Raw genomic sequence first — 26,837 nt, 5'->3', positions numbered from 1 at the left:
TCTCTGCACAGGGGGGACAAGAAACCTCCAGGGGCTGTCGTGTAGCCGGAACGAGGCAACATATGGAAAGTCACAGGCACACGGTAGGTGCTCAGTACGTGCGCATTCTTTCCCATCCTCATTGCCTTAAAGCCAGAGCCACCTTTCGCCCACATATAGGCCCAGTTGGCCCCACTCCCGCCACCTGTGCTGACCTCTAAGCCCCACTGGGAACTCCACGGCCTGGCCAACCCCACTGTGTGCGGGTCCTGAAGCAGCCCGAACACCACACTGAACCCCAGGGCCCCTGCCCCCTCACTTCTTGTTCCCCAAGCCAACTCCTCCTCTGCTTTCAAAATCTAGTTCGGCTGTCATCTCTTCTAGGAAGACTTTGGGGAACCCATCCTGATGTGAAACTGACATTACTCCTCTGGTCTCCCATTGGCTCTGGAGCTCACACCCGGCTAGGCTCTGATCACCCTGCATGGTAACTTCCTCTTTTCTTGTCCCATATCCCCCAGGGCACTATCAACATCCCCAAGACAGAGACCATGTGTTGCTGATTGCAGCCTGGCCCCTGAAGCTGGCCTGTTGCTGGATTGGGGAGAATTCCCTGCACGCCAAGCACAGAGCTGGGGACCCCACGCAGAGCAGCCCTGCTTCAATATGGAGCCAGCAGGGAGGAAGGCAGAGGTGAGAGCTGAGACATCCAAACCCATTACATAAAGTGAACCCCTGGATCCAGCCGTTCCTGAAGCGAGCCACACCCTAGGCTTTTCAGTTCCATGAACCAATGAAGCCCTTTTATGCTTAAGCCTGTTTGATTTGGCTTTTCTGTTACCTGCAACGACAAGGGTCCTCAGTGACAGACTGAGGCTAACCTGACACACCCCAGGTCAAATAGCTAAGAGAGTAGCAGGGTTGAGACTCACACCAAGGTCAAGGCTCTCAACCTACTTCGGCAGCCTGACAAGTGCCTGGATGCTCTCTGTAAGCTGGGTACAGCTTGGACACCCCACTCTGCCTGGCCGGACTCCTCTTTCCTTTCCCCCAGAAGTCACACTCATATAGCTTTCTGGGCACTGGTTTGCTCATCCCTCAAGTGGGGCTCACAACCCCTCCCTCACAGACTCAGGGAGAAGGCCCAGGGGTGCCTCACACTGGCCCATAAGGGACCTGCTCTCAACCGTCTGCCTACAGATGCTGTGCTCAGCAGGCCCCAGCTCGGGGGGCCGTGTGGAGCTGCACCCATGCCCTGCCCACGCCTGGCCAGTCCTCCCATTAGACTGTTTTGGCTGTCTGATGGTGGGGGTGGGGGCCCTGCTCAGTCTCTGCTCACTCCGAGCCCAGGGGAGCGGGCTTCAGACAGGAGGAGACTGGCAGGCCCCGGGGGGATGGGAGGGCCCCAGTTGGCTTCTTGGACCCTGTGTCCCACACGGGTCCAGTCCCCAAGGAAAAGGCCTAAGGAAAACCCGTGTGCCTCCAAGGATACAGGCTCTTCAAGGTACGACGGGGGCGAGGGGCCAGGAGGAGAGGGCCCACCAACCTGAGTTTACTTGGTGCCATGAAACAATCTTTCACGCTCCAACAGCTGGAGGCTCAGGAGAGGCCTGTGACTTGCCCAGACTCACACGGGCAGGCCTGCAGAGCTGGGACCCAAACCAGGGACTCTAACACCTACACGGTAGCAGCTGACTTGGAGGGTCAGAAGTCCGATGTGACCGTTAGGTGTGAAAGACCTTAAGCAAAGCTGAGCTGAAGAGGGTCATGTCATAAGCGGGACTTGGTCTGGGGACTTCCAGAAGTGTCAGGGGAAGGAACATCTCTGGAAGCCCCACGTCTCTCCTCAAAGCCCGGACTCCCCCTAGGCACACAGCAAAGCTCGGCCCCGCTCACCATGTCTCTGCTTAGAGCCCCAGGCGCCCACCGCCCTCTCCACCCCACCGCCTGCTCTCTATTTTTTTTTTTAAGTTTGTTTATTTATTTTGGGAGAGAGACAGAGAGAGAGAGCTCAAGCAGGGGAGGGGCAGAGAGAGAGAGAGAGAGAGAGAGAGAATCCCAAGCAGGCTCTGCGCTGTCAGCACAGAGCCTGATGTGGGGCTCAGGCCCACGAAGCCATGACATCATGACCTGAGCCGAAATCAAGAGTCGGACACAACCCACTGAGCCCCTCAGACGCCCCCCTCAAGGCTTCTGACTCGCCGTGGCCATTCACAGGGAAAGAAAGTTGCTTGCCTGAGATCCTCAGTGGCCCAGAAGAGGTGGCTGCCACAGAGCCCGGCAGTCCTGGCCCCTGGTGACATTCTATCTGCCCTTCCCTCAGGACTGGAAGAGGCCTTCCCCCAGGAGAGGTGCTGGCACCTGCCTGGCTGGGCTCCCCAGTTTGCACCCCGGAGGCCAACAGGGGCAGGTAGCTGCTGGAGACGGCTGAACTGGAGGCCGGAGCCCTGGGCCCTGAGCTGCCTGACCACCCGGGGTCCCCCCACGGCCCTCTGGCTCACTGGGGTCATAGAGAGCTCTGCCGATGCATCAGAGGAAGGCTTTGTTGACCTGGGATCAGAGAGCCGCCCTGGGGGTTCTCACGTCTGCAGCCAAGCCTACCTTGAGCCCAGCCCCAGCTCTTGGAGGCCAACAGGGGCAGACAGCTCCCTGCTTAGCACTGGAGTCCAACCCCACTACAGGTGGAAAAACCGAGGCCCAGTGATGGCACAGTCATGGGATCATTCACCCCTGCCCCTGTACCCCAGACAGAGACTGTATGATGCACTGAGGGGCATAGAGTCACTCTGGGTTCAAGCCCCGGCTCCCCAACTTACACCTGCTGCGGGACATCATACAGATGTCCTAACATCTCTGTGCCTAAGTTTCCACATCACCCAAACGTGATAGTCATTCTCCTTTCCAGGGTTGTAGTGAGGTTAGATGGGGAAGCAGAGCTCAGTGGGGAATCTCCCTGCGGGGCAGGTGGCCCCAGGGCTCCCCATCTTGCCACAGGGGATTTCTCGAGGGACAGCACCAAAGAGGCTCACTGAATCTTTCTCATTCAGTGTGTCCAGAGCTGCCCATCCACGTGGGGCTGTCCCCAAGGTTCCTCCTGGCCCCGGGGAATCTACAGATCCTCAAGATTTCTCTCTGGATCATTTTGGAAAGAAGCTTCTCCTCCCTCTGCCCCGTGCCTCCTTTTGCTCAAAGTGTATGCCTTGTGGGGTGAGGGGGTAGCAGTGGGGGAAGGAAACTGCACCAACTACCCTCCAGGAGCCCTCAGCAACTGTGCAACCTCTGTGGGCCTCAGTATGCTCAGCTGTAAAATGGGTGTGGCTCCTCCTCAGGGTGGTTATGAGCGCCTAGGCCTAGGACCAACCAGCCTGGGTGGGCTGAGGGACCCTAGACCTTCTGCCCTCCCCAGGACCTGGGGCTGGTCTAATGCCCAGGGGAGTGAGAGAACCTCCCTCTTGCAGCTGAAGCTGCCCTTCGAGGCAGCTCTGGGGAAACACCTGGGGCTCCCTGGGCCCAGGGTGGGCCTTTGTGCCATCCAGGCAGTGAGAAGAGGTCACAGAAAACGGTTCTAAGAAACATCACAAACCCTGATGAGAGCCCCAGGGACCCTCTGCCCTGGCCATCAGCAGCCCCCCCCACCCCAGGTTTCTCAGGTGGCTGAGTCCCTCTCCCTCCCCCAAGCTAGATGGTTGGTACTCACAGTGTCACAGGGGAGAGGGTGGAGGTCTTCCTGGAGCCCCGGCACCCTGCCTGCCTCCACGGCCCCTGGGGACGAGCTCTGGGCCCTCCCCACTGCAGAGCCTGACGTCTGACTTCCTCCCTGCTCAGCCGGCATGAAGGAAACCACGCCCTGGGGAGAGGGTGCTGGGCACCCTGGGGCCCCCGCCCACCTCTGACTGGGCCCCAGACACTGCCCAGTGGTCTCCTCAAGGTCTGGCCAGTCCACACGCCTTCAGCAGGGAGGCCCCAGAAGCTCTGGCCAATAAATAATACAGCTCCCTCCCTGGCCAGTCTCCTGTGGCCGATCGTGTTTCAGGGCCACTTGAGTTTCTGGCGAGGCTGCTTTGTTGGGAGTGCCTGTCCTGCCTGGGTCTCTGGCCACAGGGGCGCTAACATTCTCACTGAGGACTGGCCTGAGCGAGCAGGACAAAGGTGTGTGACAGGTGGCCCTGGAGAGACGCTGCCCTACTTATTCTGAAAGCAGCTCCGGCCACCTGGGACTGGGGTGGCAGGGGCGGGATGTTCAACCTCATCTCCTTATGTCCTCCTGGTACTCAGCGCCCCACTCCCACACTGTGGTGCCCCCTGGAGAGCCCTATCACCACTGGCCCTCTGCCTGGCCCACCCACCCCCACTCTTGGAGGCCCGGTCCAGGCCCCTCCTTCCAGGAAGCCTCCTCACCCCCATCAGGGAGTAATCTGTTCCCATCTGAATTCCCACTGCCATTGTCTGCCAGTCTGTCTCCTTTGGGTATCAATCATCGTCTCTCTTCTAGACAGCAGCCGCTGCCTCCTCATTGGTGTCCCGTCCCCCAAGCCCCCACCCCGCCCTCTCCACGGTCTCATTTCCTTACAGCAGCCCCAGCGGTGGTTGGAAAACAGAAAGAACACCATGTCGTCCTGCTTTAAACCCTGCCCTGTCTCTCCCCCACCCCAGTGAACTCTCAAGTCCTCAAAGGGATCTGGCACTGACAGACTTGGGGACTGCACATCCCTTCCCTCCTGGGCCTCCTCCGTGTTCTTCAAATACACCGGGCATGCTCCCATCTCAGGGCCTTTGCACCTGCTGTTCCCTCTGCCTGGAATGCTCTTCCCCAGGTCTTCAGAAGCTTCCTCCTTCCTGCCCCTCTCGACTCCATGCCACCCCCGCAGACAGGTCTTTTCAACTTCTTTCTTTTCATTGAGATACAATTCATATTCTATAAAATCCACCCACTTAAAGTATACAATGGTTTCAGGATATTCGGAGCCTGACACATCACCGCAACCTAAGATTAGAACGTTTTCATCATCCCCCAAGAGAACCCCTGTCTGCATTAAGCAGTCCTTGTCCCCTACCCACCCGGCCAGCCTGCGCCCCACCCCCCGCCCCTGGCAATCACCGCTCTACTTCCTGTCCCTGTGGGCTTGTCTACTGTGGACGTCCACACACTCAGTGGTCTTTTGTGGCTCCGGCTTCTCTCTTAGCATAACGTTTCCAAGGGCTGCTCTGTGCTGTGACACAGGGCACCACTTAATTTCTCTTTGCGGCTGCATGGCACTCCGTCGTGTGGACAGACCCCATTTCATTTGTCTGCTCATCAGCCAGTGCGCAGCTGGGACAGGCCTTTCCTCACCACCCAGGTCACGTGCCCTCTCTGCTCCCCTCACTCGATAAGCCTTCCCGGTTTTATCCTTTTCCTTTAATCCCTGGCCGAAGGCACCTTCATTCTTTTGCTCTGTTTACTGTTTCTGTCCACCCCCCTCAACCCCCGCCCCGAATGTTCGGCTCCATGAGGCCTGGGCCGCCGCCTTACTCCTTGCCATATTCCCAGGGCTCTGGCACGGGCCTGATGCAGAGCAGGGGCCCAGCAAATATTTACTCGCTGGCCGAATGAAGCCTTTTTCCAGCGAGATGCCCAATCTCCCTGCCCGGCTCAGAGGACATGTGCGGCCCTCCCCAAGTGACCCAGCATGGGGATCAGTAACTCGAGGCTCTGGAGCCCCAGGTTCCTCCTCTGTCCAGTGGGATAGTGGCCTTCACGGGTAGACCTTAGCTGGCTGGATGGAAGGCTGTACATGAGCATCCGACACAGTGCCAGGGACAGAGTAGGTGTTCAACCCCACACAAAGACTGGAAGGGGGGGATGGGGAGGGGCGGGGGCGGGGGGAGGACAGGGCTGAGGCAGTAAGTCCCATGTATGAAAGGGTAAAGCAGCTGCCAGAAGGATCCATGTGTGCTTAGAAAGGTGGCAGTCCTGCCCAGGAGCTCCTGCCCCGTCCCATACTCAGCCCCGGACTCTGCTCAGGGAGGGACAGGGATCGTCTGGGCCTGTCCAGAAGGGGAAGGAGGTGGGGAGGGGACTGGAGACCCCATCCGCAGCTTCAGGGAATCCTGGCCACTGCAGGCTCTCCCGGGATGGCAAAGCGGATGGGTTGGGGGCCCTGAGAGTAGGGCCGCGCCCTCCCGGTGTGTGTGGGTGTGTGTGGGTGTGTGTGGGTGGGTGTGGGGGTGTGCATCATTGGAAGAGGGGTGTCAGCTCCAAGTGGGAAAGTATTTCCTTGTATCAGAGCTGTTCAGGCATGGTCCAGGCTGGGAGGCGGTGAGCTCGGTGTCCCAGGAGGTGTGTGCACACAGGGCCTCCCGCGGAGGGGCATCAGATGGCTAATTGTCAGGGAAGCGCCCTGGAAGCTTCCAGAGACCCGCTGCCAGCTGCTCCCAGGCCCTCCTCCTCAGACACACCACAGTGGGGGAGGGGTGGGGGCGGGGCTTGCTCAGCAGAGCCCCCTGCCCGCCCCACCCCCCACCGGCACCCCAAGCGGGCTGCCTCTGCCCACCAGGCAGCTCAAATGTCCCATGGGCCCTCAAGGCACAAAACGATCTCTCGTTCCCAAAATAACACCAGATGCAAAAGTGATTTTCCAGCCTGGCCCCGGAGGCTGAGGATTACCAATACCACAGACTAAGGCTTCCAACAGACAGGGCCCTGGAGGTGGGTGCTCAGAGACAGGGCCACCACGCAGCACCGACCCTTCCCCGGCAGGCCTACAGGCCCGACTCCTTTCATCCCAGAACAGACCTAAAAGTCACTTACACAACAGAAAGCGACTGTGCCGGGTTTCGAACCCAGGCAGGCCTGACTGCCAAGCCCGTGTCCTCCCTACTCCATCATTTGGCCTCTTCAACACTGAGGCTGAGAGGGAAGAAGGGAGCGGGCATCACAGGGAGACGCTCCGCCGGGCGCTGGGCCAACAGAACCCATCTGTGAGTTTCCCAAGGAGCACCTAGCTGGCACTGTTCTCCTCTCATTACCCGCTGCCCAAGGAAATGGGCCCAGAGGGGGTCTAGCAACTCGCCCCAAAATGTACCTCATACAACCTACCGTTGTGCTCTGGGCCCCGGTGTGCCCGGCTCCTAGGTGTGATGTCCTCTCTCGGAGGCCTGGGGCTGAAGTCCCAGAGACCCCGTCCCCAGCTTCTGGGCTGCAGTTGCTGAACCCCTGGGCAAGGGGCCAGGGCTGGCCGGCCAGCAGCCCGCTCCCCGCACGCACCTCTTGCTTTTCCAGATGTGAGCGGGTCCGGGCCAGGGGCGACAGACCCAGGCGGAGGGGAATCTGAAGACGCAAGTGGAAAACTATGTGCTGTCCGATCGCAACCCTCCAATTTGTCACTGTGGCTGCCGCCAGCCCCGCCTCAGGCCGCAGACCTGCTGACTCAGGTCTTCCCTGGCAGCTGAGGGGGCTGGGATCCCGCCGAGGGCCTGCTCTGTCCGTCTGTCTGTTTGTCTGACTCGGGGAGCAGCCTCCACCCTCTCGGGGGCCTCCTAACAAAATGGGGTGGGGGGGTCTGGAGAGCAGAGCAAGTCTCCCGGAGCCCCCTAAGGGCCGTCCTCCCCAGCTAACCATGGAGGTGCCCTGTACTTACAGGTGCTAAGTGCGGGTTTGGGGGCCAACCCGGTGCCAATTACGATGTCTGCACCCACCCAGAGCTGCCTTCCAGCCCTGCGATGCTGTCGGGCCACCAGGCCAAAAAACACTCTTGGAGGACTTACCACGAGCCACGCGAGGCTCTACCCTGCAGCCCTGACTGGTAGTTAGCCCCTGTGCCTTTACCCCTGTGCTGTACATGTGGCAACTGAGGCACGGAGAGGCTGGTCTACCGGGCTCTGTGAGGCTGCGCAACTCCTCCTGAGCGCGGGAGAGCCCCTGGCAGAGCACGGCTGGGCCTCCCAGTGCTGGGCCCCCTGCATCCTGTAAACAGCCCTCGAGGTTTCCATACTGCCAGTCCCCGGAAACCACAGGAGAGAATGAGACACAGGGAAATCCAGTTGAGGTTGTAGGGAAAGGCACACAGTGCTCTTGCCAGAGCCCGGGGACTCACCCCCTGCCTGGCCTGACCTCCAAGGTCCCCACCCAAGGAGGCCTATCCCAGGGTCTAAGGAGGGACAGGTGGCCGCTGACTCACCCCTGGGGTGAGCTCTCCTCTCTTTACTCCCATAGTCAGCCACATCCCCATCCAAGAGAATGCCTCCGCCCTCTCTGTCTGCCCCGTTCTCCTAAAACCAGGCCCCAGGCTTATCTCTGCAATGTCTCTCACCTTCCCTCACCTGTTCAGGCCAAAGGCCCAAGGTCCCAGACACTCTCACTCAGCAGCAAAGGCAACTATGGCCATTGTAATGATGATGTCCTATCACAGTGAGTGTGGGCTGAGGGGCCAGGTTTCCCCTTTCTCTTTGGCTGCCAGGAAGCTCAGTAATGTTTAGCTCAACAGAATGACCTCAGGACACTGTTTATCTCTGTTCCGTTCTATTTTTTTCCCGTAGGTCACGGCATTCTATTCTATATTGTGCTTACCCTCTTCCGGATATTTTATTTTATTTATTGTAGGTATTTCCTATAAGTGATCACAAATATTTTGGAGAGGAAAGAAGGAAGGAAGGAAAGGAGAGTTAATATAGTTTATATACCAGGTGATGAGGGCGGGAAGAAAGAGGGAGCATCTTCCGATCCCTTCCCCTTTGTAAAACCTCCCCTTGAAGTAACAAATATGCCCTTAGCTAGTATCTAAATAGATATCTTCTTTCCAGCCCTTCCAAGCAGCTGCCTCTAAGCCCCGCCCATAAAAATCCTGGCCCCACCTAATCCCCCTTTACAGATGAGCCCCAGCCTTGCCTGAGATCACAGGGGATCCAGCTTCCCGCTCCCTGGTCTGGACCCCTCCGGCAGGTGCAGAGGCGGGAATCAACCCAGAGACGTGCACCCTCCCCGGGGGGGGGGCAAAGAGCCTTGCGCCCCCTCCCCCACCCCATCTCCGCTGACAAGCACAGGGGCTCTGTTCCAGGCACTCCTCCCCATCCATCTGGCTGAGGGGGGGGAGGTACCAAACGACAGCAGCGGTAATCACACCTAATGTTTATCCCGAGCTGGCGGTGCGCCTGGCCCTGTTCTTTGCACACCATCTCATTTAATCCTCATGCTAATCCTGTAAGGACCTGCACGCGGGAAGCCGTGGCCACAGAGATGAGGCCCCTTCACGCCGGCGCTAACTCCAAAGCCAGGTATGAACTTGGGCAGCGCGGTGCCGGAGTCGGGGCCGAAATCTCCGCCACTCGGCGACTGCCATTGACAGTCATACGAAATCGTCGTCTGAAGGGACGAGCGTGAGCCCCCATTTCACTGATGGGGAGCAGGCTCTGAGAGGCTAGGGGACGGGGCCAAGGTCACTCGGCTGTGCTCAGTGCCTGCATGTTACGTAACACACGCCCGTTTCCGTGCTCACTTGGGACAGACACACTACCTGCCAGACACACTACCTGCCCCTGGCATCCTCCAGTGGGCACTCCGGGTCCCGGCCAGATGCCCGCACACTCCCTAACTAGTGTTCCACTGTCCTCCCTCCCTCCCCGCTAGAGACTCTGAGTTTCTCCGGAGGGCACCAGGCATGACCTTTCCTGCCCTCCATCCCTGCTCCCCCCCAGGCTGGAGCTGTCCTGGACCTTGCAGAGTCAATGCAAACCGGCCGGCCTAGTGCCCAGGCCTCCCCTCCCGCCAGGCGATGGCCAAGCACAGCTGCGTCCAGACACACGTCCCCTGGTACCTGAGGGTCCTCACGGAGATGCAGTATTTCCACATAAGGCTCCACACGGCACTGCCACCGCCCTTCATGCCTGGCTAGTTGGGAGAGCTGGCGGCTGACGGACCCACAGCCACAGCCCTCCAACCCTGGTCTCCTCCTGGCCAGGGGCTGGCTGTCTTTGCTGGCTCTCAGGTCACTTCCTTCTTCATGGTGGGAAGAAGAAAGACAAGGCCTAAAAGCCAGGAGAGAGGGGAGGCGCCGGCTCCCACTGGCCACTGTAAGTCGCAGCCACCGGCCTTGCTGTCCCCAGGCCAGCCTCTGCGAGCTGGCCTGTCCGGCTGCTCCAAACCCTCCTGGCTGAGCAGCCCTCTCGCACCAGACCCCGTGGCTTCTGCACAACCTTGCGCCTGCCTCCTGCCAGGAGACAGCGGTGGCTGTGGGCCAGGGGAGCAGTGAGTCACTCGGGGTGGGACGGGTGAGGGGCGTCTGCCCGGTGAGGGAGAGTGCTGGTCCTGTGTCCAGAGGCTGGCCTGGGACGGCAGAGGCTGAGCCCGAGAGGGAGGGAGGTGGGCGGGGAGGCGAGGGCGGGCCCACATCCTCCCCCATCTCCCCAGAGGCTTAAACCCAACACCCGCCCCGAAGCCTGGCCCACCCCAAGCAGGGGCCAGGAGCCAGCCAGGAAGGGGAAAGGGGCTGTTCTGCCTGCTTGGCTCCTGGCGGGGAGCTCGGGGTGCACGGGAGACAAAGGAAGGACGAAGTCAGGCTGCTTCCTGGGAGAGTAGCTGGCCCATGAGGGTCTCCATCTGCTGGGAGAGACAAAGTTCCCAGGCTTGGCCAGACCACTTCCTCGCCGTGTGACGGATGATGCTGTGTGTGGCTGGCCCCTGTGACCTTCATTCCTCCCTGACCACCTCGGGCTCAGGGAGCCCTGGGCAGTGGTGTCAGCTCTCCACGGGTCCAGAACCAACACGTCCAGTTCTCCCAACGGCCTTATGATTTTATCATCAGCTCCATTTCCCATGTGAGGCAACTGAGGCACAGATGGGGGAAGTCACTAACCCCAGGTCACAGCCCTAAGAAGCAGTGAATGTGGGATCTGTGCCCTGGCGGTCTGGTTCTGGGAGCAGCGAGCGCACGCCAGCTCTTCTGGGTGGGGGTGGGCTGGAGGGCTTCGGCCCCTCTGAGCAGCCGTGGGGCCTGGGCCCGAGCTGGGTCTGGGGCATTTCCAGACCGGGGTCCCAGCTGGAGCCCCCGCCCCTGCTCTCCACCCCCTACCAGCTGTTCCTAGGCCTAGCCCAGGGCAGGCAGCTGGGGTTTCCCAGGCAGAGCCCCCAGGGACAATGACTCACAGTTCAAGGTCTGCATTCACAGAACCTACTTCTATCCACCCACAGCCCCCAGGAAGTCCCCCAGGGTCAGGTGGGTCCAGATCTCAGCACCCTGCAAGGCCCTGGGCATCAGGCATAGCAACCAGCGTCCCCATTCCACCTAGAAGGAAACTGAGGCTCAGAGGTGGGCCTGAGCCTGAGTCTCCAGGTCGAAGCCTTGCTCTGTCCCCGGGCCCCTTGCCCTGGCCTGGGCGGGATGTCTCGGATTCCAGCCTGATTCCCACAGCGAAGACCAGCAGCTGCACGCTTGTCTGTCCCCCAAGCCCGGAAAGAACTTTCCATCCGAAAGCAAGACGGGCTTCTACAAAGGTTGTGGCCTCCCCGGGGGAGCTCAGGAACCCCAATTCTCTTTCCTCATCGCCAGAAGCTACCGCAGCAGCTCAGTGCCTGCCTTAGGAGCTCCTCCACGGCACCCTGGGGAACTGGCTGCCCAGCCTCGGTTTGAACACCCCGAGTGATGGGAAGCTCATTACCTCTCAAGGCTGCCATTGCATCATGAGCCTCTGCTGACCTAAGGAAATTCTCCCTGGGGCAGAGCCTCACTTCCGTGAGGCACACAGCATAAGACCTCCATTCAAGAGTTTGTCTGGTCTGTGCTGCTGGTGAAAGTTTTGTCAACATCTATTGTGGGTGGAGGCAGCCTGTTTACATATCTCCACCGGCCACCACTATATTCACACCATCCACGGACTCACTCACCCACTCAGACATCCATGCGCATCCCCCCAGCCCTTAACCTCTTCCTTTCCAATCATCCGCCCGTCTGTCCTCTCTTCTCCCTTCCGTCTGTCCCCTCACTCACTCCCCTTATGGCCCCGGCTGGCCCCTTATCCCCACAAGGTGAAGAGGTATGATAGGTGATGGCAGAGACCCCCTTCTCTTCCAGAGGCATCTTCCGGAACCGTCGTCTCAGCCTCCCTACCAGCCCGTTGCCTCTCACCTGGTCCCCCAGGATTCCACCCATGGCCTGTCACATGCCTGGCAAACCTGACCCTTCTCACTTTCTGCCCCATGCCCCCCAGACTCTGGGTTCCCATGTCTCTTGGGCCCTATGGCTCAGGCTCTGTCTGGGGCAGACCTCCCACCCCCCCCCCACCACTGCCCCCCTGCCAGGCCTGGGCTTAGCATCAGAGCCACTCATCACTCAGAGGGGAGGAGTATTTGTCACGTGCACCTCCCATGCCTGCTCTGTGGGGGACACCGGTCATGGCAGGTACCTGTCCACCCGGAGAGGGGCAAAGTGGCACTTTGGGCCCTGGAGGTGATCTCAGAGAGAGGTGTCATTTTCAGACAGGAGGCCGAGGCCCTTGTGGGGGGCCCCTTCCAAGTCCCCGTGTCCTGGAACACACCGCTGCCACCAAAGCGCCTGGAGGGCCCAGGCCTCACTTCCGTGTTCTTCCCCTTGGCTGCATCCACCTGTGTCCACCTCTCCAACAGCATCGCCCTCGGGCTTCTCGCCCCCACTTTACACATGGGGAAACTAAGGCACCGGGAAAGGATGGGTGCGGCTTTCCCCAGCTGCCAGGGCATCGCCTGCTTCTCAGAAGACTGCTGCCTCGGCTTGATGGGGAGGGAGGGGGGAGCCGATGGAGGGTTAGGTCAGCTTCAGGGAAGCGCTGAGGGCGCGGCCACCCAGCAGGGGCCAAGCCCTGAGCCATCTCCCACATTCCCTTGCGGGTGGCCCTCGAGGATCTGCTTTCAGAAGGCACGGGCAGTCTCCACACCTTGTCCCTGACTTCGCAGGGTGCTGATGGCGCCGTTGTCAAACAGTGGGGTGGCAGCGGGGGTGGCCTGGGGGTGTGCTGCCTCCCTTCGTGATGGTCATGGTCGTGATGGTCGCTCTTAACATGTCCTCTCAACAGCCCTGAGGGGTGGCTGTCATTATCCCCATTTTAAAGGTGAGGAACGCGAGGCTCCAAGTGCTTTGAGCTTTCCTGAACGTGCCCTTACCATACACTCCGTCTGTCCTCATCACTGAGGGTGGCCTGTCCCTGAGAACGGGGGCGGGCTCCTTATTCACCTCTGACTCCCTCGTCCCTAACACCGGTCATCTCATCGCTCTGAGTCTCAGTGTTCCTCTGCCAAGTGGGAATAAGCATCCCTACCCTCCAGGCTGTGGGGAGGAAAAAAAGGACTGTGTGGCCCTGGGTGTGAGACTCAGCCTCTCAGGGGCATCTTCCTATCAATGGTCATTTCAAAAGCCCCTGGCACTGCTGGGCTTGTGTTAGGTGCCTGGTGACGTCGCCCTTCCCTCCCCGGTGGGACCCAGGGGGCCACAGCAGGAAGAGTGAGAAGTGAGGTAGGTCTGCATGGAAACGTTCACACCCTCAGCTACTCCCTCTCCCCAGCCACACGGCCAAAGCCCGGCTCTGCGGAGAGCTGGCCAGCCCTCCACCCTCGGTGCAGTGACTCACACGGCCCACTGGGGATGAAGTCACTGCCGCCCAGGCAAAGAAAAGGATACATTTGTTCCCTGGGAGATGCCGATGCCATGGTGAACTTGGCCTGTGAGGGCAGGACACGGCTCAGGGCCTGTGCTCACTGGAGGGACCCAACCGCACCAGTGGGGAGGGCAGTGGGTGGAGACACTGTTCAGGGAGATGGGGGCTGGGGAGTGGGGTGCACCCCTCCTCTGCAGGCCAAGGGAGGGTCTAGCCTCCAGCCCCAGCTGGGTTTGCCCCTTCTACTTATCTGTGAGCAGGGCCTGTGGGCTCAGGGCTCTAAAGCGCCCCAGATTTTGCCTCTGACTTAAAAGGCAGGCTATCGCTCCCCGTCTGCCTGTCTCCTCCACAAAACGGTCACACTGTGCCCCACTCCCGAGCACCGGGCTTGACATGATGGTGGGGTTTATGAGGCCAGACGTCGGCCCCCTCCCCGCTCTCTGGATCTCCGTGCAGCCTCCCCAGTGCTCTGCCTGCCTTCGGCCCGCCTCCCACTGTCCATCATCAGGTTCCTTCTAACACCCGACATCCTCCCTGCCGCTGGCCGTGGCCTCCTCCTGGCCAAACCACAGCTGGGCAGGCAAGACCCCTTGCCATCTGCCACCCACATGGAACTTGCTGATCCCCACAAGTGGCCCAGCCACACCCCAGCCCTCCTGGCTCCAAGCCTACCCACTCTGGACAGGAGCTCTGCATACCTGGGCCCGCTCTGCTCCAAATGCCCTGCAGACGAGACTGTCTACCTTTGCTCTGGGCCCATGGATTGAATCACCAGGCTCCCATGCCCTCTGTTACCTGTTGGCTGTGGCCAGTGGGAGACCCTGGCAGGAGGGCAGGAGGCAGAGGAGCGGGGGTGTGGTCAGGGCACTCACTGCCCCTCTACGGCCACAGTGCCTGGCAGGTGGCCCTTTCCACACAGCTCTCTCTCTCTCTCTCTCTTTCCCCTGCTGCACGTAACTACTCTCTCTCCCCACCCTCAGGGCCTGGGTTGTAAGGCCTCCCCACCACTCACGCGGCCCCACTGTGGCCGGCATTGCACGCACACACTTCTGGTGAACCCTCCATATACGTTGGAAAGTGCCCCTTCCAAGGCCATCACCTCTAGGTGTTCCTTCATCCAGTCAGCACGTCTTGACTGCCTCATTGTGCGGGATGCCACTCGAGGACCCGGCGAGGAAGACCATGAAGCCAAGCAGGGCTGATGTCTGGTGTGGGAGGAACAACCAGCACGAAGCACATAAATGAACCCGATAAGCCTTCCGGGGCTCCCGCCTCTTCCGCCCCACATCCTCTCCAGTCCCTGAGCCTGGGTTACAGCCAGTCTTTACCTTGCATGGACATCGCCTGTGTCTGCCTCCCTTTCCCTCCCTGCTCTGGGAGCCCGTGGGAGGCGGGGCAAATACCCACAGAGCTTAGCTCTTTGCACACCTCCCCACACCCTGAGTGATGGCACTCATTATCATCTGCCTCTTTTACAAATTAACACACCGAGGTTCAGATGCCTTGTCCAGAGTAACCTCTAAGCCCAGCTCCACCCAACCAACTCCGAAGCCAGAGCTCTTTCTCCTGCCTCAAGCTGAAAGCAAAATGAATCACCCATCATGTATATTGAGAGACTTCCCGTGGTGCCCAGAGCAGGGCCAGGCGTGAGGCAGGCACTCGACGCGTGCCAAGTTGGCTGAATGTTGAAACCCTTAACCTTCCTGCCTCTTAAGTGGTGTTTGTCTTACGAAGAGGATGCACAGGGATGCCCCTATTTTTCAGATGGGAAAATGGAGGCCCAAGGTGGTTAAGAGCCTTGGCTCACAGGTGATCATTGCTGGGCTCCCAAGCCCCTGGGCATCTGGCCGACCTGACTCCTGCCACCTTGTCTCAGGCCCAGGAGGCCACTAATGGCTGAGGGTGCAGGGAGAGCAGGCCACCGACTCAGGTCAGGTGTTGAGGAAGAAGCCAGAGAAAGAGCTTTGCCCCACCCACCTTGGGGAGCATGAGGCACATTGTGTCCCAGGCCCTCGACTGGGTGTGCAGGGTCTCACTTGGCTTGTGGTGCAGACGGGAGACTCTGGGGGGCAATGGCAGAAGCAAGGATCAGGGAGCAGCTGGTGCCTGGACCCGGGGGGTGGCCCAGATGGTGGGGACAAGTAACTGAAATGTTCTCAAAGCAGAGAGCCAGTAGGGATTGCTGATGGATACAATAAGGGGTGAGGCGGAAAGTCCAGCCAGAGATGATGCCTGGGTTTCTGGCCTGAGCAACTGGGCTATTGGAGGTTCCACGGACGGCGATGGGGACATGGAGACGGCTTGTGGGAAGAGGTGGGGAGGATGGTCAGGTGGGACGGAGGGGTGGGAACCACGCAGTCTAAACAGACAACTGTTGCTCTGTAGGAATGAGGGCTCTGTTTTCTCAGAAGTCAGAAATCCAGATTTTTCCCTGAAAGCTCTCGGTTTTTACACGTCTGCAATAAAGTCAAACTTAAAATGCCCTGTTAGGGCTAATTCCATGCAGGCCAAATAAAGTCCATTTGTGGGTGTCTGGCTCGTGGGTCACCGCGTCTTGAACTCTCAAGAGTCCCTTCTCACCCGCCAAGGCGCTCTGAGCTGCCATGTCCTACCGGAAGCTGCCATGACTGGTCCAGCTCCAGAGGTGCCTGTGGCTCCTCACAGCCCTGACGCCAGGGAAAAAGCCAGACTGGGAGTGACCCGAGGGTGGACATGGGATTTGCTCATCAGTGTCTCAGGCCCTGGCAGACAATTTGGCCCCGAGAAGGAGTTCATAAAAGAGTATGTGCTGAATGAAGGGATAGCTCTTTCAGTTGATCTGTCTGCCTTTTTATTTTGTAACAATGTAAGTGAGGAAACTGAGGCCCAGAGAAAGGACGCGGCCTGCCTAGGGTGAGGTCTGGGGCCAGGACCTGCTCACCATCCAGCCTCTGTGTGTCACCTGCCCCTGAGACTGGGTGGGGACAGGAAGTACAAAGACGGCACCACGAGCTTATCGAGTTTTGCCAGTGGAGGGAAAGCCAGGACCCTGGGAAGCTCCTAAGTGTCGGGGTGGGTGGGGGGAGACTGTTCCAGGGACGTGCCTGGTATGGTGGATGCCCGCTGGGATCTGGGCAGAGCCAGACCTCAGGGCTAGGACTGGATACCGCTGCAGGCAGCCTGGCTGTGGGACAGGTGGAGCCCCAAGGGGCGGGGTCTGACATCAGCCATCAGTCACACCGACAGCCGGTCCTCCTGGCTTCTCTCTTCTGGGACTTCTGACTCTGTTCTCTCTGGGCCCTGGCGAAGGCAGATAGTACCGGGGCCTTCAGGGTTGGTGCCCTGATCTGCCACGTAGGGAAATCAGACAGTTGAAACAATGGAGGTCCAACTCCCATTCCCTAATGTTGGAGATGGAGAAACGGAGTCACGGAGGGGTTAAGTGACTTACTTAAGATCACACAGCCGGGGAGCAGAAGATCTGGGACGCTGAACAGGGGTCCTGACTAAGACCTGTATCCTCTCCACACCACTGAGTTGCACTGGCCGGGGGGTCTTTATAGACCATTCCTGATACCCGCCCGGCCCCCAATGCCACAGTGTCTTCATCTGCAAAACGGGGACAGAACAAAACCTGCCTCGGGGGTGTTTTGTGAATAGCAAGTGCATCCAAGGAGCCGATGCTGTGTGATCGTGCTTTGAGAAGTTCACGAAGGATCATGAACGGAAAGCAATGCTCTCTGGAGCTTCTGGTCTCTCAAGTCGCTGGGTGTGACAACCACCAAAACCTCCAGGGAGAGACATCTCACTGTCATCTAATAACAATAACACTGGCAGTTATCGAGTGCTTACTGTAGCCAGTGCCCTACATGTGATTACCTCACTGAATCCTTAAGCCCCTCCTTGAGGTAGGTACCGTTATTACCTCGTCTATAGAGTGGAGAAACTAAGGCACCGAGAGGCTGACCAGCATGCCCGGGGTTACACAAATAGGAAATGGCAGAGCAAGGATTTGGGCCCAAGCACTTTTGCTCCAAAACACACATTATAGCCACCAGGCAACAAAACTTTCCTCCTCCAGTATGGAAGTCCTCCTCTATGCCTAACCTAAATCCCACTTGCTGCTGGCTGGGCCCAGCCCCTAGCTCCTCCTCGGGCAAAGGAGAAAAGCTGTTCCCTTGGATGCCCATCATGTGCTGAAAGGCCTAATGCCTGTGGCCCCTGGCTCCTAGCTTCCTGGATCTTGGCATGCAGGTCAAGAGACTCCAAACAGGAAATCTCCCCTTGACTGACTGTGCCCACACACGAAGCTCCTTCAAAGAGAACTGATGAGGACTGCACCACCCTGGGCCAGGACCCCACCTCCTTTTTCATCAGCTTCCCTGCCTCCTTTTTCATCAGCTGCCTTAGGGCTGTTCCCAATACCGCAGCCCTACCCTGTCCGGGTCAGCCCCCTGGCTGAGTCCCCTCCGTTTCCTTCCTCTGTTCACAGACAGTTCCCAGCTCCACTGTCACCCCACCCTTATGCTGCAGACTCTCTCTGTGGACATGCTGATAGTTCATTTAATGCATGAATGAATTATGCTCAGGTCATGATCTCGTGGTCTGTGGGTTCAAGCCTGGCGTCGGGCTCTGTGCTGACAGCTCAGAGCCTGAAGCCTGCTTTGGAGTCTATGTCTCCCTCTCTCTCTGCCCCTAACCCACTCACATTCTGTCTGCCTCTCTCAAAAATAAATAAACGTTAAAAAAAAAAGTTTAAAAACAATGCACGAGAAAACCAAACTAACTGGCTTTCACTACTGAATACATTTATTTTAAAAGGAAACTTTATATCACTCCCCCAAATGGAAAACTCATATCACTTGCTGAAGTAGAGGTTACCATGAAAACAAGACAATGTTATTCAATTTCAGGCAGATACTGTTTCCTGCCGAAGGCGCTGGGCTTAAAATCTGCCCCGTCTTTGTTCTGAAGAAGCCAGGAGAGAGAAGTGAACCCACTCTCCTTGTGGGCCCACTGTCTGGGGACAGTGTCCTGACAGGTCAGGTGCACGAAACACATTTTCTTCTGCTCTTTCCTCCTTCGGGGACAGAGCAGTGAGGGGCCCGGCAATCCCGGCAGCAGAGAGGATCTCAGCTGGGGGACACTGAGATGGTGCAGCAGCCTGCGGCTTTCTGCACCACACAGTCCAAAAGCTTTAGAGCTGGGGTCAAGATGAAGAAATGGAAGGCCAGAGTCGGGTGGGACACTGCCCAAGGTCACTTGGCAAGTCTGAGGGGGAAACCAGGAAGGACAAGACTCGGGGTTTTTTGACCTGCAGCCCTACTGTGTGCCAGGCACAGAGGATGGAGGGGGGCGCGGGGCAGGGACAAGACAGAGTTCCATAGAGCTGGCATTTGGAGGGAGGGGGCAGAAGAGACAACCGTTAGGCAAATGGCACGATAATTTCTGATGCTGGTGAGGGGGATCAAACAAAACTGGTGGACGTGAAAAATGACAAGTAGGACAGGGTGGTGCTGTGCCAGACAAGGTGATCAGGGAGGCCCTCTCCGAGGAGGTGGCATTCCAGCTGAGACCCGAAGGTCTAGGAAGGAGGCAGAGGAGAAATCTGGGGTCAGGAGGCTGCAGAAGGAGAGCGTGAGCAGTGAACTAGCTCCCAGTCACCCCTGACACTATTTTTAAAAGTATCTTGAGTTAATTTCAGCCTTTCACAGGAAAGTTGGGGGAAGAGTACAAAGAACCCTTTGTATCCTTCACCCAGATTCCCCACACGTTCACACTGTACCCAATTTGCTTTATCATATTGTCTTTCTTTCTTCCCCTCCCCCCCTGCCCCACACTTCCACACTTACAAGCACACCCACACCCACTCACACACACATACTTTTTTTTCCCCAGAATTCTTTGAGTAAGTTGCCCACCTCAAGCCCCCGCTACTCCAGAGTGTCTGCCCTAAAACAAGGACATTCTCTGACACAATCACAGTACGGTTTTCAAAGTCAGGACATCAACATTGATTCAATACTATTATCTAACCCTCGAATCTTATTCAGAGTTGCCAACTGACCTAACGATGTCCTCTATGGAGAAACAATCCCTAATTCTTTTTTTTTTTTAATGTTTATTTATTTTTGAAAGGGAGAGCATGAGCAGGGCAGGGGCAGAGAGAGAGGGGGACAGAGGATCCAGAGCAGTCTCCACGCTGGCAGCAGTGAGCCCGATGTGGGGTTGGAACCCATGAACTGTGAGATCATGACTTGAGCTAAAGTCAGACACTCAACTGACTAAGCCACCCAGGCGCCCCTCCAATCCCTCATTCTTAAGCCTCCTTTACACATATCCAGAGGGAAACGCAGTCTCGGGATGGCCTTCCGAGGAGAACACCCTGCCTGACCCTTTAAAGTGGACAACGCAGCATGTGGACAGCTGGCTCAGGGCCAGCTACAGCACAGGGCAGAGCCACATCAGAGCCCCCTGTGAAGGGAAAAATGTGCACCCATACATACACTTACCCAAAGAACATGCTATATCTTGAACAAAGTGAAAAGGTTGATAAGGCTTTAAAATAATAATAATAATAATAATAAAAGCACACATACACAGCCTCAGGGTTCTCTGTCTATTTGCACATCACTGCCAACCCTCACAAACCTGGCCTGCGGGGGACACCGGGCTGCAGCCCCTGTAGAAATGACCATTCCCGTGGCCCAGTGATGCAGCACCGTAAATCAAACAGCAGCCCGTCTTTGGGTACGATTTTGACATTTGATTTGCTTGATTGCTGAGGGTTGTCTGGTGCCTGCTTCCACCCTGTGCCCGCGGGGAGGGCCTCACTGGCCTCACCCCATTGTGCGTGACAGTCTCATGGTAAGCCTGGGGAGGGACCCTTGGGTCCACTTCACAGATGAAAACAGAGACGTTCGCTATAACAAAGTATCACGGACTAGAGAGCTTAAACAACAGAAATGATTTTTTTTTTTGCTGTTCTGGAGGCTAGAGGTCTGAGATCTAGGTGTCCCCAGGGTTGGGTTGGTTTCCTCCGAGGCCTCTCTCCTTGGTGGATAGATGGCCTCTTCTCCCTGTGTCCTCACGCCGTGAATCATTCAGGGTCGTCCAGAGGAAGAGAACCAACGGGATGTACGTGTCTGTGTACACACACACATACATGCACACATTTATTTATCATAAACGATTAGGAAGGCCGGCAAGTCCCAAGGTCGGCGGCTGGCAAGCTGGAGACCCAGAACGCTGATGGCGAGTTTCAGTCCAAATGCTGGGAGGCTCGGGTCCCAGGAAGAGCCGAGGTGTTGGCGGGAGTCTAGAGGCAGGGCTCAAGGGCAGGCAGGCAGGGGGAGTTTGTGCTCTACTCAGGCCTTCAACTGATTGGACGAGGCCCACCCACGTTGGCGAGGGCAATCTGCTTTGCTCAGTCTATTGATTCAAATGTTCATCTCATCCAGAAACACTGTCACAGATACATTCAGAAGGATGTTTAGCCAAAGATGTGGACAGCCCTCACCCTGTCGAGGTGACACACAAAGTTAATCATCAGATATGGTCTTCCCTCTGTGCATGTCTGTGCCCTAATCTATTTCTTTTTAATGTTTATTTATTTTTGAGACAGAGAGAGAGAGAGCGAGTATGAGCAGGGGAGGGGCAGAGCGAGAGGGAGACACAGAATCCCAAGCAGGCTCCAGGCTCTGAGCTGTCAGCACAGAACCCGATGGGGGCTCGAACCCATGAACTGTGAAATCATGACTGGAGCTGAAGTCAGATGCTCAACCAACCGAGCCACCCAGGCACCCCTTCTTTTTTTTTTTTTTTAAGTTTTATTTATTTAAGTAATCTCTACACATGGGGCTCAAACTCACAACCCTGAGATTAAGAATTGCACCCTCCTCCAAATGAGCCAGCCAGGCACCCCTGCCCTAATATCTTCTTAAAAGGACACAAGTAATATTGGATGAGGGCCATCTTAATGATTTCATTTTAACTTAATGGCCCTTTTAAAGACTGTATCTCCAATGCATTCCCATTCTGAGTTACTGGGGTTAGGACTTCAACATATAAACTCAGGGTGGGGGGCACAACTGACCCCATAACAGGCCCTGACTGGAGAAGGGACCCAGCTTATAAGCTTTGGGGCCCAGCTCTTTCCTTCTGTGAGTTGCCTGGGCATCTGGGGCCCCTCATGTTGGCATGCCCTTCCCCAGGCAGGCTGACCCATCCATCCAATGGCTGCCAAGACAGGGCTGAGGTGCAATCACTCAGTCTGGATAATCTCACGTGCAAAGTCCAGCAATTGCTGAGACAAAAGTGGTTGTTGGGGAGAGCCAGTATTTTCTCCCCCGCCCTCCGGCCACCAGAGGGATCTTGCTAAGACACAAGGCTGCCAGGAGACCTCAAGTGTGAAAGACTGGAGCCCTGAAGCTTGCTTCCAGCGCCCTCTAGATGCACCTGGCAAGGACAGGTGGATGGAGGCAGGCGGCCTCATCCCAGTCTCTCTGAACTTGAGCTAGGTTCAGCTCTGGCTCCCGGATCCTCAAGCCTTCCCTGACTATTCCGCTGAAGCCCAGCTTCTCCAGGCCCCTGACAATTTGGTGACACCGAGCCTCTGGTGTATACGTCACCATGCCTCGCTCTGGTCCAGCAGTGCCTGAACGGGGAGGCCACACTCACGGGGAACACGGGCCATTTTGGACCCCACAACTCCTTCCTAACAGCCCTCCCGTATAGCCCAGGGCCCGACCTCTCCCACGCAGAGTGTAGTGCTGGTGGGGGTGGGGGCCAAGGGGTCCCTGGAGGCTCCTTCCTACAGATACTCCCCCCAGCCTCAGCACAGTGAGGGGCAGGAAATGGCCCGCGCTGGACCCATCAGACTCGTGCCCCAGACTTTACTCCCTGAGTGGAGACACATGGCTGTGGGCTCCATGGATGCAGGCAGCCTTCTTCACAGCTGGGCGGCTCTCCAGGGGGCACAGCAGTCCTGCTCGGGGGCCCAGCTCACTCCCCCAGCTTCCTCTGATCCTCTCAACCCCCCCGGGAGTGGCACCGAGCTCCCACGGGTTGGCCACGGGCGATTTCTGTGGCTCGCCACCGGAGACCAGCGGATCCAATGCTCACGCACCACCTCGCTCACATCCTTTCCACACCTGTCTGCCACGGGCACTGACCACCCCGTGGCAATGGGAAAATCCTCCTTGTCCGTCAAGACCTGTCTCAGCTGCACAAGAACCTGCCCAGCTTTTCCCAGCTGACGTGATCACTCCCCCTCTCGAATAATAACGACACATTCTTCAAACTTACTTCATTACTAAAAAGAAGATCTGTGATGTGTCAAGCGCCAACTGCGTCCCAGGTGTTCTTCCTAAGCCCGTTTCGGCTCAGGACAGAAGTATCTTGGACGGTCACCGGGGCCAACACTACCTCCCAGGATGGCCCCATAGCTGGGCCAGACCTTGCAACTCCTGGTCAGGACATGGGGCGTAAGTCGCACCCCCACTTGGCTGTGGGAAGGACTCTGTGATGCCCCAGGGAACGGACCGCAACGGAAGTGATGCCGCATGCCTTCTGAGGTCATGAAAGGTGACACATCTCCTACGTGGCTCTCTCTAGGAAAGCTAACTCTGGGGGCGTAGCCACCATGGTGTGAGGAGCCCAGGACACATGCGGGGGGGCCGTAAGGGTGCTTCAGCCAACAGCCAGCAGCAACTGCCAGGTGAGCGACCCGGTGAGTGGGTGGGTGGGCGGGGCTCCTGAGAAGTCCCGCCTCCAGTCTTCAAGAAACGCCGTCTGATGGGCGTAGAACAGGGCCCACCCAAAGAACAGACCCACGGGAAGGACAAATACGGTCACTGTTTCAAGTCCTTACGTTCTGGGGTAATTTGCTAGGCAGCCACAACTAGTGGAACAGTTGCATGGAGGCAAGAGGCTTTAAACAACGCAGAGAGTGAGTGGGGCTGGGCAGCCTCGTGGGGTCCATCATTTGGGTTGGACTGACCACATTCTGTCACCTTAGGTAGGGCACTTAGCCTCTCGTCATCAGACATATGGGGAAAATAACAGTTATCTATGTCATAAGGCTGTTGGGAGGATGAATGGAGACAGGGCATGAAAAGCATTTAGCACCTATAAATGCTCAGTGGAAGTAAGGAATAATAGTAATAATTATTCTCAAAGGGACCAGCCAGATCAGATTCCCGGTCAGCCTGATGGCAGAGCCTGCCCTGTCCCCTCAAGTCACAGAGCATCCAGGGGCTCACTGCCAAGTTTCTCCTCAACAGACCGAACCTCACCAGCCACGGGCTGAGGCCTGGGACTTGGGTGTGCAGTGGGGGCACCCCGTGCCCTCTGAGCGGCCCCAGAAGTCCTGCCTGTCCAGTTCCCGGGGCTGCATGCTTGAAGCTGTCAGCCCGCTAAGTTCACTCACTGTGGCCAAGGCTTAGGGAGCTCTCTCCAAAGTGAGTTTCTTCATTCTGTGGTTTTGGCACACCTGGCCTTTGGTTATTTCCAACAGAGGTGGTCAGTGAAACCTGCCCATCAGGAAACAAGTTGACAAATGGTATCATCTGAACTAGTCCTACATTTGTTTGTTGTTGAAAAATTTTTTCAACGTTTATTTATTATTTTCGTGAAAGAGAGAGAGAGAGAGAGAGAGCGCATGAGTGGGGAGGGGCAGAGAGAGAGAGACAGAGAGAGAGACAGAGACAGAAGATCCCAAGCAGGCTCCACGCTGTCAGTGCAGAGCCCGATGCGGGACTCGAACACACACACCGTGAGATCATGACCTGAGCTGAAGTTGGACAGTTAACTGAGCCACCCAGGCGCTCCATCCTGGTGCTACATTTGTAACCAAACAGTCACACTCTGCTCATAGGTGAGGTTACAGAGTCAGTCTGGGGGCAAGTGAACATGCAGAGTTACAATTACTCTGGAAAATTCCTTACTATGGGGGACCCGGGACTACACAGATCGAGGCAGCCAGTCACGCGTGTCTCACCCTCCCCTTCAGGACGTCCCACACCATGTACACGGCTCTCCCTTTCTCCTCTCTGTCTCCTTTTCTCCTTTTGACACCAAAAATAGCATTTGGCTTTTAATACCGAGTGAAGGCAAGCATGTGGAGACATGGGGACTCTCACCCACTGCTGGTGAGGATGCCCGCTGTGAAACCACCTCGGAAAGCACTTTCACAAAGCTCAGTGAGGCTTGAGACACTCACGTACTGCCCTGGTTACAAACCCTGCAGAAACTCTGCAAACGGGAGCAAGGAGTTACGCACGAGAGTGTTCACCATAGCCCTGCCTGTAACATCAAAACACAGGAAACCACCTGAATACCTTAAAACAGTAGAACAGATCATTGCACAAGGCATATTTGTACAATGGAATACCACACATCAGTGAAAACGAGTGAATGAGAATTATACGTAGCAGCATGGATGAATCTCGCCAATAAACATTGAGTGAAAACAGCGAGTCGCATCTTGAAGAGATATCTGTACACCCACTTGCATAGTCCTATTACTCACAGCAGCCAAAAGGTGGAAGGAACCCAAGTGTCCACTGAGAAATGGACAAAGTGTGGCCAATCCACACAGTGGAGTATTATCCAGCCTTAAAAAGGAAAGAAATTCTGAGACGCGCTACAACGTGGATGAACCTCGAGGATACTGTGCTAAGTGAAATAAGCCGGTCACAAAAGGACAAACGTTGTATGATACCACGTACATGAGGCCCCGGAGTGGTCAAATTCAGAGACAGAAAGTAGGATGGGGTTTGCAGGGGCTGAGGGAGGAGGGAACGGGGGGGCTCGTGTTTAGTGGGGACAGAGTTTTGGGAGGGGCTGCAAGATGAAAAGAATCCTGGAGATGGATGGTGGTGATGTGTGTGCAGCAAAATGTGAATGTACTTCATGTCACTGAACTGGACACTTAAAAATGGCTAAGGTGGGGGCACCTGGTCATGATCTCGCGGGCCGTGAGTTCAAGCCCTGCTGTGCTGACAGCTCAGAGCCTGGAGCCTGTTTCGGATTCTGTGTCTCCCTCTCTCTGACCCTCCCCCGTTCATGCTCTGTCTCCCTCTGTCTCAAAAACAAATAAACGTTAAAAAAAAAATAAAAAATAAAAAAACCCGGCTAAGGTGGTCAATTTTAAGTTATGTGTACTTTACTACGATTAAAAAAAATTTTAAAGCGAGGTGCAGATTGCATCATGTATCTGGGGTTTAAAAACATGTACAACAGCCTTTTGTGTGGACAAAGTTATAAGAATGTGCATGGGAAATGTACAGATGAAAGGGGGGGGGGTGTTGCTATGCTTAGATTTAGCTCCAGGGGGAGCGGGGGTGGGATGGGATTTGAGGGAGGTCCACAGGGGCCACATCGGTGACAATTTGTCTCTGAAGGCAGGAGGTGGGTATACTACTCTCTATATTCTCTGCCCCTATTTCATTAATAAGAACGAGTACCCTGAGTTCTGCTGGGCTCTGGTGACTGGGGAGAGGGCTGTGTCCTCCCACCATGGCCGCTTGGCCAAAGCTGAAGGGTCCGCGGGGTCCCCATCCACCCAGGCGGCATGCAGAAGTCCCTAGGAATATTCTTTCATTCTCTGGTTGAAATACGCAGCTCCGCCCCTCCCCCAGCCCCAGCCTCTGGCAGAGCTCCAGGATTATTTTACATTAATTTAAGATCCCTAATGAAGAATAATTAACAGCTTCAAGGGAGCCTGGCACACCCTGTGTTTAGAAGTGGTTAATTATGCATTGTCTGCAAAACATCCTTTTCATACTCTTAAGTTTTGGGTCGCTGTTTTAAACAACGGAATATGGCATCAGGAAAAAAGCCAAGTGGTTCCATTTGCAAAGCCTTCCTGGGGCAAGGACAGCCCCCATTTCCCACGCCCCTACTAAGCGCGGCGTGGTAAGCATTTTCCTGGAGTTGACCCCGTCAGCCCCTCCAGGGGCAGTGAGAGGTGGGCTGGCACGCGTCCCATCTTGCACGGGGGCAGGCTTGCAGGGAAGGGGACTCTCTGAGCCCTCTGCTGGGATGAGGCCGGACCATAAAGCCAAGTTCGTATCTACCTGACTGACGTGTCACCTTTATTTATGGTCACTGATAGAAAGAAGACTGACCCGGCCCTGAGCTTCTCATTTGCTGGGATGCATAGTTGGGACTCCTCAGCTGGCAGTGGGTGGCCTCCACAGCTGGGCTGCCTGGTGAAATCCTGATGGTCCCACTGACAGGTCGTGTGACTCTGGGCAAACTACTTCTCCTTCCTGTGC

General features: G+C 56.8%; 1 protein-coding gene across 8 annotated transcripts in view; it reads right to left on the bottom strand.

Annotated features, from left to right (window-relative positions):
• IQSEC1 (IQ motif and Sec7 domain ArfGEF 1) overlaps nucleotides 1-26,837 on the bottom strand; it is a 367,317-nt gene that overhangs the window by 118,119 nt on the left and 222,361 nt on the right. The window contains exon 1 of one of the 8 annotated variants that reach the window (XM_047839895.1): nucleotides 9,771-10,314. The exons of 1 other annotated variant lie outside the window; for it this stretch is intronic. In XM_047839895.1, the coding sequence (XP_047695851.1) occupies nucleotides 9,771-9,838 (68 nt within the window). In that variant the 5' untranslated portion in view covers nucleotides 9,839-10,314. Of the gene's footprint in view, nucleotides 1-3,676; nucleotides 3,790-9,770; nucleotides 10,315-26,837 lie in introns of those variants that run through there. 6 more of the 8 variants (XM_047839903.1, XM_047839881.1, XM_047839922.1 and 3 more) reach the window with 6 other exon arrangements.

Source organism: Prionailurus viverrinus, chromosome A2 (assembly GCF_022837055.1).
Source record: "Prionailurus viverrinus isolate Anna chromosome A2, UM_Priviv_1.0, whole genome shotgun sequence".
Taxonomy (NCBI): domain Eukaryota; kingdom Metazoa; phylum Chordata; class Mammalia; order Carnivora; family Felidae; genus Prionailurus; species Prionailurus viverrinus.
This window is presented reverse-complemented; position numbering and strand designations above follow the sequence as displayed.